This window comes from Nicotiana tabacum, chromosome 3 (assembly GCF_000715075.1).
Source record: "Nicotiana tabacum cultivar K326 chromosome 3, ASM71507v2, whole genome shotgun sequence".
Taxonomy (NCBI): Eukaryota; Viridiplantae; Streptophyta; class Magnoliopsida; order Solanales; family Solanaceae; genus Nicotiana; species Nicotiana tabacum.
Genome location: NC_134082.1, coordinates 184,858,924 through 184,872,427, shown reverse-complemented (window position 1 = coordinate 184,872,427; position 13,504 = coordinate 184,858,924). Strand labels below are relative to the sequence as shown.

General features: G+C 34.2%; 2 protein-coding genes across 2 annotated transcripts; both read left to right on the top strand.

Annotated features, from left to right (window-relative positions):
- Positions 1-277: 277 nt before the first annotated feature.
- On the top strand, positions 278-1,197 carry LOC142178426 (putative disease resistance protein At1g59620). Its single transcript, XM_075247831.1, has 3 exons — positions 278-389; positions 492-502; positions 589-1,197. Exons 1-3 carry the CDS (start codon positions 278-280, stop codon positions 1,195-1,197), a joined length of 732 nt encoding a protein of 243 aa, XP_075103932.1.
- A 7,127-nt stretch (positions 1,198-8,324) lies between these two features.
- LOC107761366 (pre-rRNA-processing protein ESF2) lies at positions 8,325-13,502 on the top strand. The gene is made up of 8 exons (XM_016579594.2): positions 8,325-8,677; positions 11,095-11,344; positions 11,463-11,526; positions 11,672-11,739; positions 12,075-12,164; positions 12,254-12,384; positions 12,896-13,048; positions 13,175-13,502. The coding sequence occupies exons 2-8, from the start codon at positions 11,098-11,100 to the stop codon at positions 13,190-13,192; spliced, it is 771 nt and encodes a 256-aa protein (XP_016435080.2). The 5' UTR covers positions 8,325-8,677; positions 11,095-11,097; the 3' UTR covers positions 13,193-13,502.
- Positions 13,503-13,504: the final 2 nt, after the last annotated feature.

Genomic DNA, 13,504 nt, shown 5'->3' with positions numbered 1-13,504 from the left:
ACTCACGAATCTTTTCTTGTTTATTTTTTAAAAAAAAATCCTATGCTGTCAAAAGCAGATGGCATGCATGAACTTCAAAAATAAACTACTGCAATTAACTCCATATATATCAACTCAGCTAGCTATTGTCCTAATAAACTATTGTTTTTATATCCTAGCTACCAATTAAAAGTTTAGTAGCTCTAGCTCTTCATTCCAAGATATAATTTTCCGAGTAGTTGTAGTTTGATTAAGATAAAAGAAGTTCCTTTTTATTTTAATCCCAGTGGGTATAGCAATGATCAAGTTGACTGTTATAAAGCCAACCCCAACTGTTCTCTATGGAATAAAAACCTTGAAATTTGTTGAACTGTGGAACGCCAGCAAGATCGCCCCTTTTTCATTTCCAGGTATTCTGCAATGTTCATTTCTTTCATAGTTTTGTGCAGCTTTTCTTTTCATTTTTGTTTAAGTTCCCGTTTGATTGTTATTGTCTTGTTGAGTATTTGTAGGCCTAATTGAGGTAACAACAGGAAATTTCCCAGTTAACCAGAGGATTATTAAGGGGAGGAAAGGATGATCTATGCTTCTCTAAATTCGGTTACGCAGACATTGGAGAAGCTGCTGAATCAAGATTCATGTCTATTTCCTGAAAAGAGAGCAACATTTGAAGCTCTCTATAGTGAGGTTAGTTCTTTGCAGGCTTTTATTCAACTACCTTCAGCAACAAAACCCGAGATGAGAATTTGGGAGAGGCTGATAAGAGATGTGGCTTATAAAGCCGAATATGCTATTGAGTTATGTCTATGCACAAGTCATATTAATAGAAGTGGTGAGAATGAAGGAAATGCTCATATGATATCAGTATATGGATTGCAAGAATTACTCAGAGAAATTTCGTCTGTAAACAAGAAACTGAAGACCATTAATCCGTTTGCTCATGGCACCAAAGATTTCCAAGCAGGGGAGTCCTTACTTGGTAATTCATCAGAACAAGCTTCACATCAAGAAAACAGATTTTGGGACTTCAATGATCACTTGGAAAGAATCAGATGTCGACTCTTTAGATTGTCACCTGAACTCAATATTGTCCCAATAGTAGGTATGGGTGAAATAGGCAAAACTGCTCTTGCCAGAGCCTCTTATAATGATCCTTGCTTGGTGAATCGTTTTGATATCCATGCTTGGATTACTGTCTTCCCAACAGTATCAGGTTAGGGAAATGCTATTAGGCATTTTGCGCCATATCACTGATCTCTCTGATGCCTACACAAAAACCAATGATGAATTAGCCGATCAGCTGTACAAAAGCTTGAAATTTAAGCGTTTTCTTGTTGTCTTGGATGATGTTTGGAGTATTGAGGCTTGGGATGATTTGAGAAGATCTTTCCCAGATGACAAAAATGGACATATCTTGATATCTGTTTAGTTAGTTGTACGATTAGGTCCATCATGTAGTGGATAGTCTGGAATACAGCAAATTATTAGTGTATAGTCTGGATAGTAACATGTTGATACGATTAGAGTTCATTTAACTGAAAGAATCTGCTTATTAGTGAAAACAGTTTTTGATAAATATGCTATAGGAAGCTACTGGATGCAGAACCATAAAGTTTCCTGCAGCGTCAAAACTTCTCTGCTCTCCTTGTTGATGTTTCAGTGTCAAGTTTCATCCAATCTTTCCAAACCATGGTGTTACGTGGTTTATTTTTCTGTTGGATTCGTAATCTTCGTTTCCTCTGGCATCTGATTGGCTGCCCTTCCAACTTTGCAATTGTTAGGGACATGACTGCTGCTGGTATTGGTCTTAATAAATTCTGCTATGCTGGACTTATAGCTGCTTACAAGAATAAGGAACCTGTCACTGATGAAGTAGTCATCCATGTGTATTAACTTTGTTATTTTTTGGCGAAGATTCTTGAGCTAGTTGAGCAGTCCAAGGGTTGGTCAGCAGTTGAAGCACCTAGTGACATTCCAGTAAGATCCATGATGGGCATGTCCGAAGAAGAACTTTACAATATCCCAACTGCTGAGTTTGTTCTCCGGCGTGGATTTTAAATAGGGAATTCACCGTTTAAGATAGACCGAACATTGTTTATTTGCTTAAACGTAAAGTAAGTTTAATACTTTCAAAGCCTGTTATTCCATAATTTAGGCCATTTGCTCATGTACCCGGCTCGACCAGATTAATTGACATTGTTACCTAGGTAATGGTATTTATTTGCAACCTGCTAGTCATACTTTAATAGCACGAGCTAACCAGTTTTTGGACCGGTCATACAAAAATAGCCCGTGTTTGCAAAGTCATTGAAAAATAGCCAATATTTTGCTGCAACACGGAAAGTTCCAGCATAATATACTGGAGATCGATGCACCTGTGTGTGAACTTCCAGCATATTATGCTGAAACTCCAACACGCTGAAAGTTCCAGTATATTATGTTGGACCGGAATATTATATTGGAACTCCAGTATATTATACTGGAATTCCAACATAATATACTGGAACTCCAGTATAATAATTTTGAACGTTCAGATTTATCTTTACATAAAAAGTGACTAAATGTCGATTACTTTTAAAACTGTGGCTATTTTTGAATGACCACTTGTAAATCTGTCTATTTTATAAACACCAAGCTGTGGGACGTGGTCTGTGTAGTGCCAATGTCTTAGGAGTGAGTTGGTTTATTATACGTCTAGTTTCGCATAAGAAAGTACTGCAAAAGTATTTATATTAAGAAGATAAATGGTTTTTGTTCTTAATTGATTTGCGGAACTGTTAATCTCGTTGACATCTATCAAAAGTTACTTCTTAAAATGATTACATTAAATTCATTTAACTTTTCTCTAAGTCCTTCAAGGTTCATGCTGCAACATAAAATCTATTTCTATGCACGTTCCCAATAAAAGGATAAATTAAAAACAAGTTTCAAGTTTCTGTATAAAAGTCTGAGTTGGGAAGTCTAAATTTGCAAAAATTACTATGTTGTTATAAATAATACTAGTTTTAGCGTATACCCTATTTTAATAAATATATAATTTTAAAAACTTGCATAAATATTAGTATTAAAACACTATGTTTAAGTTTTTTTATAAAATAATAAATTAAATAAGAAAGTGTAAGTTTTTGAAAGTCATGATGTTGATCTATTTAGCTACGTCAATAAAAAAAAGAAGTAATCATACCCCATATAAATCCTCATATGCTTGTGAATATCTTATGAAATTATTGTTATTTTGCAATTTAATACGGTAAACGAACAAGTAACACAAACATACTTTTTATCATAATTCTTCAATGATTTGTCAAAATAATAAAATTAAAAATTAAATCTTTTGGTTTGTGAAGGTTTGTGAACGAAGAGATTGACCCTTTAACTTATAGAAAAATATTGACAAGTGACAATATAATGTATACGAATAACTAATGTTGCGTTAATCTTTTATAATAAAATGAATAGAAAAAGAAAAAAAAAATTAATGACAACTTATATAGATTACATTTGTCTTCTACTAATTTATTCTTATTGCTAAAAGTTTGCATTTAGAATATATTTGTCCACTACTAGTTCATCCTTATTGCTATAGGTTTGCATGTTTCCAATTTGACTTTAATACTATATGATAATCGATTTTTTCCTATCCCCTCCCCTCCGCCCCCCAAATATTAGAATTCTTACATGAACAAACACTTAATATTAGTCCAAACTTTAGTTAAGTATAAAATTTTAAATATTTTAAATTAATTAAATAAAAATTATGTCTAATGTAAAATTAATTATATTACCCTCTAGAAATAAAATTCTTATTGAACAAAATTATAACTACGTACAGCTAAATATTTGGAACTTGGATTGATCCAGCTACGTACAGTTAGAATTCATATTTAGAGCTTTGGATCCACTCTTAAGATTCTTCATCTTGTTTGCTTCCACTGCTTAATATTATCAAATAAGTTCTTATTTATCATCTTTTTAGCTTTATTCTTCTATCTTTTAATTAGTTCTTCTCGTGGTAGCAAGTTTTATGTGAGGATTATGCTATTCATTTTTTTTTCACTTGTTGCTAGAAAGTATCCTTTTTGTTATAAATAGAATTATATTTATGATGAATGTCTATATTCAGAGAGATTCTATGATTCATTACTTGGTGGCTAAGTCACCCTCTCCCTATAAATAGAGGGTTTTATTTCATTGTAATTCATCCCAAAATCAATAATAATTCTCTCTCCCTACTTTCTCTGCAATACTCTTCTTCTTCTTTTATTGTTTCATAACACGTTATCAGCACGAGACTCTGACCAATTGAGTAGAAGTTTTGGGATTGAGCATAATGATTGTTAATTGTTCTATGAACTTCCTTCATGATTAAATCCTGAATTTAAGGCAAGTATTTTACTTTTCTATTTCAAATTCTTGACATTCTATAATTTGATTTTAAATACAGGCAAAAACGATAAAGTTTGATTGCAACTCTAATGGAGTTTGAAAGAAATTATAACCACCCAAAGTGGTAAAATTTCTATGCCTTGCCATGATCAAATCCATGTATGATTGTGGGCAAGGAATTGAAAACCCGTCCTATTGAATTTGCTCCATTCTCGTTCCCTTAAGAGAATGTGATAGCAATATGTGATAAGTCTGAAAGAAGACAAAATTACTATTATGAATGTATCAATGGATGTGGACGTAGCAATAGACGAATAAATTATAATCGTCATCATTGAGTAATGAGAATAATAAGGATTCTCAAAATAATCCTTCACTCTGTGAAAGTAATGTTTGTCATCGATTTGACATGAGATTTTATAAAGTACATATAGATGATTATGGTCCATTCATGATGTGAATGTGACAACATCTTATTTATGAATACATATTCATTCTTGGAAGAATATGAATGTGCTAGTGGTAGTGAATATATCATACTCACCTCTAGAAGAAGGTTTGAGATGATATAAGAAAATAATGTCATTATTATGGCAGGAATGGTCATTGGTGACGTACCTACTGTACGCCAAAATATTCTGGCAATGTGATTATTTAAAGACAACGGTAATGCAAGAAACAGATTTTGCATATAATTTTGACCATAACCATAATGGTATAACTTTCTCTTTAAAAGAGATATCCACCATAGGGATGTTGATGAATATGTGGTAGCACCAAATTAATTGAGAGTTTTGGAAGAGCCAATTATTATTATTTTGAAGGAATACAATTGATTGTCATGTCAATTTATTGTGTTGTAGTAAGTCTCAAAGAAACTTATTCAGTTTCCAAAGTATACGCGAAAGCGATCGATTATATTGAGACTATAAATAAAGGAAAGATTTAATATCTTCTATTACTACAACTTGTAACGGGGTAATATATATGTGAGGAGCTACCCGCTTTATTCTCCAATTTGTACTGCATAAATAAAAGGATGCAACAATAAAGTAGAAGTTTATTGATATAAAAACCCATATTATAATAAACTTGAAGTTTATTGATAATTGCACGCATCATGGTGTAAACCTGAAGTTTATCAATTTTGATAATTTATCCAGTTGGCATAATTGATTTAGCCATGATGTGCAAAAATAAAAGAGAATTCACATGGATAAATATTAAAGAACTAGAAAGTTCTTTACGAATTCTCTTATATTGCATGTTCTCATTAATTAAATTGACCAACTAAAATTGGGATTGAATCCCATGAATGCTGGAAATATCAAAGGTGAATATGGGCTCATTCACCTGCCATGTATACCACATAAGATGCATCTATGAGATGGTTACATGTGCGATTATTTTTAACCTGCAACTTAGTGTTTGCAAGGTAATTTGCTCAATAATTTAATTTAGAGCATAATTTCCAGCTTTTCTATCCAAGATAGTTTATCTTGATAAATTGAGTTACATCACAGTTGGTTTAGCAAAATAATTTATTGAGTGCCTCCACTTAATAGCTAAACTATTGCTTATGAGAACAAAGTTATCTATATCAGTTTGATATAGGTTATATACGAAAGTATATTACATTCTCCCATCACAAGTGCTTCTGGGTCAGAAACCAAATAATTTCATCGTATTATTATTAATGTGCAGTGTGTATTTTGATTAGCACCATAACACACAAAGATGAATTTTCAGAGTTGAGGAAAACAAGTTAGTTTTTCCAACATGAGGGGGGAGAGACGATAAATAGTTGAGAAAAAGTTATGTGGAATGAATTATCATTTGTATATCTAGATCCTCAAATACGATAATATAAACTTGAAGTTCATAAAAAGATAATTCATCTGCAATATATTGCAAAGTATGCTAGACGCATTTGCTGACCCAAAGAAAGTAACTATATTCTCATTGCAAATGCTCCTATTAAGTCCTAGAAGGACAAAGTCTATGGTACGCTTAAACCATATAGACAAATCGGTTTCAAATAAACCTCTTGATTAAGAAGATGAACAAATGATCAAAATGATCATAATAAGGGAGGCAAGTGATCTAGAAGATCACATGACATAACACTTTATAAAGTCTCATGAGAGATTCAGGTACCTGAATATATGAATGAAGAGATCTCTATGTTATGTCTTTATGAAACATATTGGAACCGACATAAAATGTTTATCGACGACATCTATCATAGCGCTAAGTATAGATGAGGATCTTAAGTCTATCGAATATAGACACAAAAGTATTGGCCAAATGGAAGAGACATAATTCAAGTAGAATTGATTCCATATGAAAGACATATAATTTTGTCTATGTTGTTCAAATACTTGAAAGTATAAAGTCAATGGTATGTGCAATCAGTTTTCGATATCTTATATGTCTAGCATGACATAAAAATTTGATATGCATCTAAAGTCTATTATATGGCTTATATGACTTAACTTATATGACAATCCTTGAAGGATTTAAATCGCTTGAAGCATATACAATTCTTGGTCCCCAAGTACCGTATGATAAGTGTAATTTGTGCACACATGTATTTTGCTATAACTATAAGCATGATAATGTGATAGCGAGAATACCTCTATGGAGATATTGAAAAGGTCATTCTACGAAAGTTTATGAAGACATTACATCTCTATCAAGAATGATGGTTTCAGGATGCAATATATTCATTCAAGTTAATATGGCTGATTTATTTATCAAGTTTCTAACAAAGATCGTTTGAAGATAGTGCACAAGATTGGAATGCAAATGCTTAAAGATGTGAATTAATGCTCTCATTAGGGGGAGTTAATACGCGTTGTATTCTTTTTCCCTTACAAAGTTTTGTCCCGCTGGGTTTTCCTTGCAAGATTTTTAACGAGGCAACCAAAAAGCGTATTGTTAGATATGTGTACTCTTTTTCCTTTTCTAGAATTTTTTTCCCATTGGGTTTTATTTTAGTTAAGATTTTAACGAGACACATTATCTATTGAATAGATATTCAAGGGAGAGTGTTATAAATAGAGTTATATTTATGGTGAATGTCTATTTTTAGAGAGATTCTAGGTTCATTACTTGGTGGCTAAGTCACCCTTTCCCTATAAATAGAGGGTTTTATTCCATTGTAATTCATCCCAAAATCAATAAGAATTCTCTCTCCCTACTTTTCTCTGCAATACTCTTCTTCTTCTTTTATTGTTTCATAACACTTTTTTTTTTTGTTCTGGCTGATTGTATTATTTATTCAGTTGGATGGCCGTAACTCGAAAATTTGAAAAAAAAAATAGTTTCTTAAAAAATCAAGAAAAAATTAACAACAATGGATAATTTGTAAACATTGAAGATAAAAATTTGGGAGAAATTCAAAAATAGCCAGATTCAAAAACTTCAGCTCCTAGAATGCTGAAGTTCAACAAATACAAAATAAACTTCAGCCCTGAAGTTCATCACAAACATAACAAAGCTTCAACTAAAATATGCTGAAGTTCAGCAAATACAGAATAAAACTCCAGCTACTGGAATGCTGAAGTTCAGCAATTACAATCAAAAGCTTCAGCTAAAACATGCTAAAGTTCAGCAAATACAGAACAAAGCTTCAACTACTAGAATGCTTAAGTTCAACAATTACATACAAAAACTTCAGCCAACACATGCTGTTGTTTTATTGAACTGAAGTATGCATGATTGCCTTTGCAAGACAGGTCAAACTTCATGCAAAAATATCTGAAGTTTTGCTGCACTTTAGGTAAATTTTTTTGCTACTTAAGGCCCATATGCTTGAATTATGCGAAAAGTGGGTACGCTTGTAATTTTTTTCCCAAGCAGATATAAGTTAAAACGTGAACAAAAAAATAGGTATAGGTGCAAACGCCCCCGAAATGCCTATAAGGCCTGAGCAACAAAACCGCGTAGTATAGTGGCAAAACTACTTCGTTTTCCTTTCCCCATTTCCCTAAACGCCCGTTTTTTTTTCTAGAGGGACAGAACCCTACCTCCCCTTTTAGAACCTTAGCAGCCGTTCCTTAGTTCCCCTCGCTCTGAGGAAGACCCAACCTTAGCCGCCACCTCTCCTTCTTCACTTTCTTTCCCCACTCACATTTTTAAACACACACACATTTAGAGAACGGAGAAGCACATTTCGCTAGCATTTGGTGTCGATTTTTCTAGTTTTGCTGAAGAAACCGTGTTGCTGTTGTCCTCTGCTGGAAGCTTGAATTTCGGCTTCTATTTCCAGACCTTGCTTGGTCTTTTAGTGCAGTTTTACCGCTTTTAGGTATGTAAATTCTCACCTATTTTTCTCTACTTGAGTCTATGGATTAAATTCTGGATTACTCATATTGAGTTTGTGATTGTTTACTCAGATTTTGGCTGTGTTGATTAGTTATGGACTGAACATATTTGAATATTTGATATACCTATTCAATTTGTTACGGATTGTGTAGTTAGTAGGATAATACCTCCTATTTCACTGTTTACCATGTGTGATTTAAGTTTTGTGGGAACAATCATGTAATTAGATCAATTCTTCTTTGATTTATGTTCAAATAGTGTTGAAATACAGATATTGATGAGGTCTTTGGTCTGTAATTAATGCAAGCTTCTTTGAGTACTTTGGACATGAGTTTGAGAACTAAAAAACAACTGGGTGTTTGGTTCAATTGGGTATGAGTTTAGGCTACTAGTTGATGAATATTGAGCTGCCAGCACTTATTCCAACCCAATACATGGCTTCATAACTCTCAACTTTAACACACGATCTTGAACTTAGAAAAGTAATCAATTGATGAATATCGTAGCTTGCTTTAGGCGCGCTTAAATAAATCATCGTGACTATGGGTGTGGTTCCCGTGGTATAGTCATGATACGTAAATCCCAATTCGAGTGAGCGTTTCACTTGACTCGACCATAATTTCAAATAGTAATAAAATAAACATGTTGTAAATCGTGGGTGCCTTTCAGTTTTTCGAACTAGAAATTTTTGGTTAACCGAAAACTGAAATTAAGAATTTACACAATGAACCTTAGCTTTAGCGCATTCATGACCTAATTACATGTTAACCCAACTATCCTTAGCCCGTTGGTCATAGTCACTGCTCAGCCTACAAAATCAAAAGTACCAAAATCCATAATAACAAGGCTAGGCTGTCTTCCACCATTTGCTGCTGAGTTGCTGACGGTTTGGATTTCCATTTTGGGCCTTTCAAATTGTGTTGCCGAGTGGAGTCTTCAGGGAAACCATAGATATTTCTACCATGAAAAAGAAAAGAACCCTTACTTGCTTTCTCTTTGATTTCTATCTATCACATTTATAAGTTACAAATCCTGAACTGATATCATCCATCCACCCAATCACATTGCCACAAAAGAGGTAATAATTGCTGGTCTAACAATATACATGTTTCTGTAAAAGTCTCACCTGGCTCATTCTAAAAAATATCTTATCTGGCCTTAGTTTCTTTTGCTAGAAAGATCACAAGGCCCGTTTCTTTGTTTGGGTCATTTTCCCTGTGTCCATTTGGAACTTCATTATCAAACATCGAGGCGACGTTATGAAGCTTGCGATACCATTGATCCAATTTTGTTGGACAACATTGGCGAGGCAAATGAATGGTTAACTGGAGCCCCCCAAAATTATGAAGATGAACAAGTGTATGTAGGAGATGATCTTGATTGGGGTACTGTTTCTATGGTGGCAGGAGTTGAGGAGAATATCTATGGTCTTAGGGGGAGTTCTTCAAGTTCAAGTTACAAGGGAAAGGGAGTAGCAAGTTCAAGCCGATCCCTAATTGATGAAGACTCTGAGGATGAAGAAGATAATAGCCAATTTAATGCTACATTCATGAAGTTGTAGAATTTGAAAATCTTGAAGAAGAATAGATGTTGCTTGTTTTAGACTATTAGACTTTAGTTTATGAATCTGCTATGACTATCTATTGAGTCTTTAATTTTTGAATTGATATATTTATTAATATAGTTCTGTTATTGAGTTTTTAGTTATATGTATATAATATTTTATTTTTTTATATAAATTGTCGTTTCACATAAAAAAGGCGAGCGCTTCGCTGCACGCCTCTCGCCTCAGTGAAGCGTTCTCTCGTCGCTATTTGTCGCCGCATGCTATCCAAAACACAGCCCCTACCGTACTCCAGCTTGGCAGTTTCCACCGCTTGTCCAGTGTTGAGCCCTGGGATTTGACGGCTGAACCGAATTTCATAGAACCAAACTGAATTGAGTTAATTTCAGTTTGGTTTCGTTTTTCATTTTTACCAAACCGAAAGCAGGCTCAGTTCTGAACATTTCAAAACTGAGTCAAATTAACCGAATGTTCATCCCTAGCTTCAATAGATAACCTAAAAATACTTATGATAGTTGGATATTGTCTTTTTTTTTTTAAGTACATAAATAGTTAGATATTAGTGGAGTAACATTCCTATTATTTTTGAAATCTGTTGTTCATTTTGTCTTCTGAGCTACAGAGTATTTGCTGAATTCTATTATTACTAAATGAATGTGGTTGTCAATCTCTTGTAGCTGTCCTTAAGGTGGTGGTGGTGGTGGTGGGGTAATCTACTAACCTGCTGGTATGCCTCTTGAATACATTGGAATTATACTTGTAGCTTTGTCGATGTAGCAGAAAGTTTATCTGTTACTCAAACCATATTTTCCCCCTGCCGTGGTGTCATTTGTCAGTAAATGGGTGAAGAAGAATTGGAGGTTGAAAAAACAAGTCCAGCATGTGCAGACGATCAGAGGGAAGATGAAGCTAAAACAGAAGTACGAAAAGTTAAAAAGAAGAAAAAGTCACTTAAAGAAGCTGTGAAGGGTGAAAAGCGTGGAGTTTGTCACGTGCGTAGAGTACCGCCTCGTATGGACCACGTGAAACTTCGTCAGGTTCTTTCTCAGTTTGGAGAAATTCAGAGGATTTATCTTGTACCTGAAGGTTGGTTGAGTTCCTTGTTTATGCTCTAATATCTTCATTATTGGTTAAATGCTTCATTATGCAGCAGTTTTCCCCTTCCCTCTGCTTAGTTGTCCATATTAATTTACCTTGCTTCCAGCTGCTGCTGCTCAAATGAATCGGAAACGGGCAGGTGGATTCCGAGGGCAAGCATTTTCAGAAGGGTATTCTTCATATTGAGGTTTATTTGATTAAGATATCAGCTTATCTCTTATTTATCCTTCATTAAAATGATGAATACTGCATCTTGCATCTGCAAGATTATGTATTTATTACCGAAAGTCATTAAACTATCATCTATATATGTAGGTGGGTTGAATTTATGAAAAAGAGTGTTGCCAAGGGGGTTGCAAATATGTTAAATGGTCAACAAATAGGTACGATAACACGATATCTTGATTCTTTTCGTTTGGTCCATAGGGTAACATCGTGAATGTTGGAGGAAGTTTTGCATTATTTCTTTCTGAGTATTGACTCGTTACGTGTGCTTGTTTTTTACACATTTCTGAGGGGAAACACCAATTAATCATACGGTGGCCAAAAGATTGCCTTCTATTACAAGTATACTAATGTGGATTTGCTGCTTTTTCCATTTGTCTTAACATTATCCTTGTTTATGTTCTTCATATCAGCTTTCAACTTCTGCTTTTCTTGTATTTTCAGTGGCCATAAAATGTTATTTTCTTTACTGCCAAATTTTCTGCTCCTATAGGTGGAAGGAAGAGATCAGCATTCTATTATGACATTTGGAATATCAAGTACTTGTCTAAAATCAAATGGGATGATATTACTGATGAAATTGGTATGATGCTGTTTTTAATTTATTTGGTAATGCTGCATCCTTTAATCTCTTTTCACAACTTAGCTGATGTATTTCAAATATTTTTGCAGCAAAAAGGCATGCAGTTCATGAGCAGAAACTAGCTTTGGAGCTTTCTGCTGCTACAAGGGAGCGTGATTTCTACCTTACACAAGTTGATAAGTCCCGTGCTTTAAGTTCTATTGAAGAACGAATAAAGAAGGTCAGTGAGTCATTTTAATGAATTCATTTGGAGTGGGGTTTTGAACTCCCTTGATTGAATTTCGTATTTATCATCTCAGTCTGCCTTCCTCTTGAGTTTCATTCTTAATGTTTTCATTGTATGTTTAACTTTAAAGTTAAAATAGTTGCTAGAACTTGAGGCAATCACGCTGTGGGTCCATTTTTCTATACCTTTTTCGGTCCTTTTGTTCTGTAAGGTTTTCATCAACAGCTTATAGTGCAGATCGCTAAGATATCACTAGGTCTTTAGAAGTTTCTTTTGTCAAAACAAAAGATAATAAGGATATGTATTAGTGGGCGAAAAAGAGAGGGAATGGAGAAGCAACTGTTACCATCTTCTCCACGCTCCGAATAGTATTCAGTAATTTACTTATAGGCTTGTGCTCTGTTTTAGCATAGGTATTCGACCACTCAGTTTTATGTACCTTATGCTGTTTGTCTTTCATGGTTGAGTAATATGATCCTATACTTTCAACTATGCATCTTTTCAGAGGCAAAAGGTCCAACAAGAATCTGGGGAAATTTCTAATCTCCCAAGTGAACAGTTTGAGCCAAAGGTGATACGGCAGTTTCCACAGAAAAAACCTGTGGCAGATGAAGCTGGGAAAATCAAGCCAAGGCTGTCTAAGGACATTTTGGCCGGAGTAAGTCCCCTTCCCACCTTTCTACCCCGATCACCTCTTGCTACCTTAACCCCAAAAAAAACCCGAATCACCTTTTGCTGAAAACTTGCTTACTTTTTGATGGAATTTGCTCTTCACCTTTTACAGGTATTTGGTGGTCAATGATTAGAGCGATAGCGTGCAAACAGATTCAGAAAGTTTCGCTAATTTTTTCGAGGGCACATTAATCTCACCTAGGCTGTTATTAGATGTTGGAAGGATAGTTGAACCTAGAACAGAATTTTGTCTTTATGTGCGGTTAATTTTAGATGACATATTAAATATATTTGTTGTTTATATATGTAGAACCACTCATCTAATTAAAATCAATTCTTGTATTTCTCATGGATCATTTCGTGTAAGAATCATTACAGTTAGCTCTAACTGGTAACAACTGATTCGATGTGTTGTCTGAGAGAGAAGTATTTGGTTCATCTA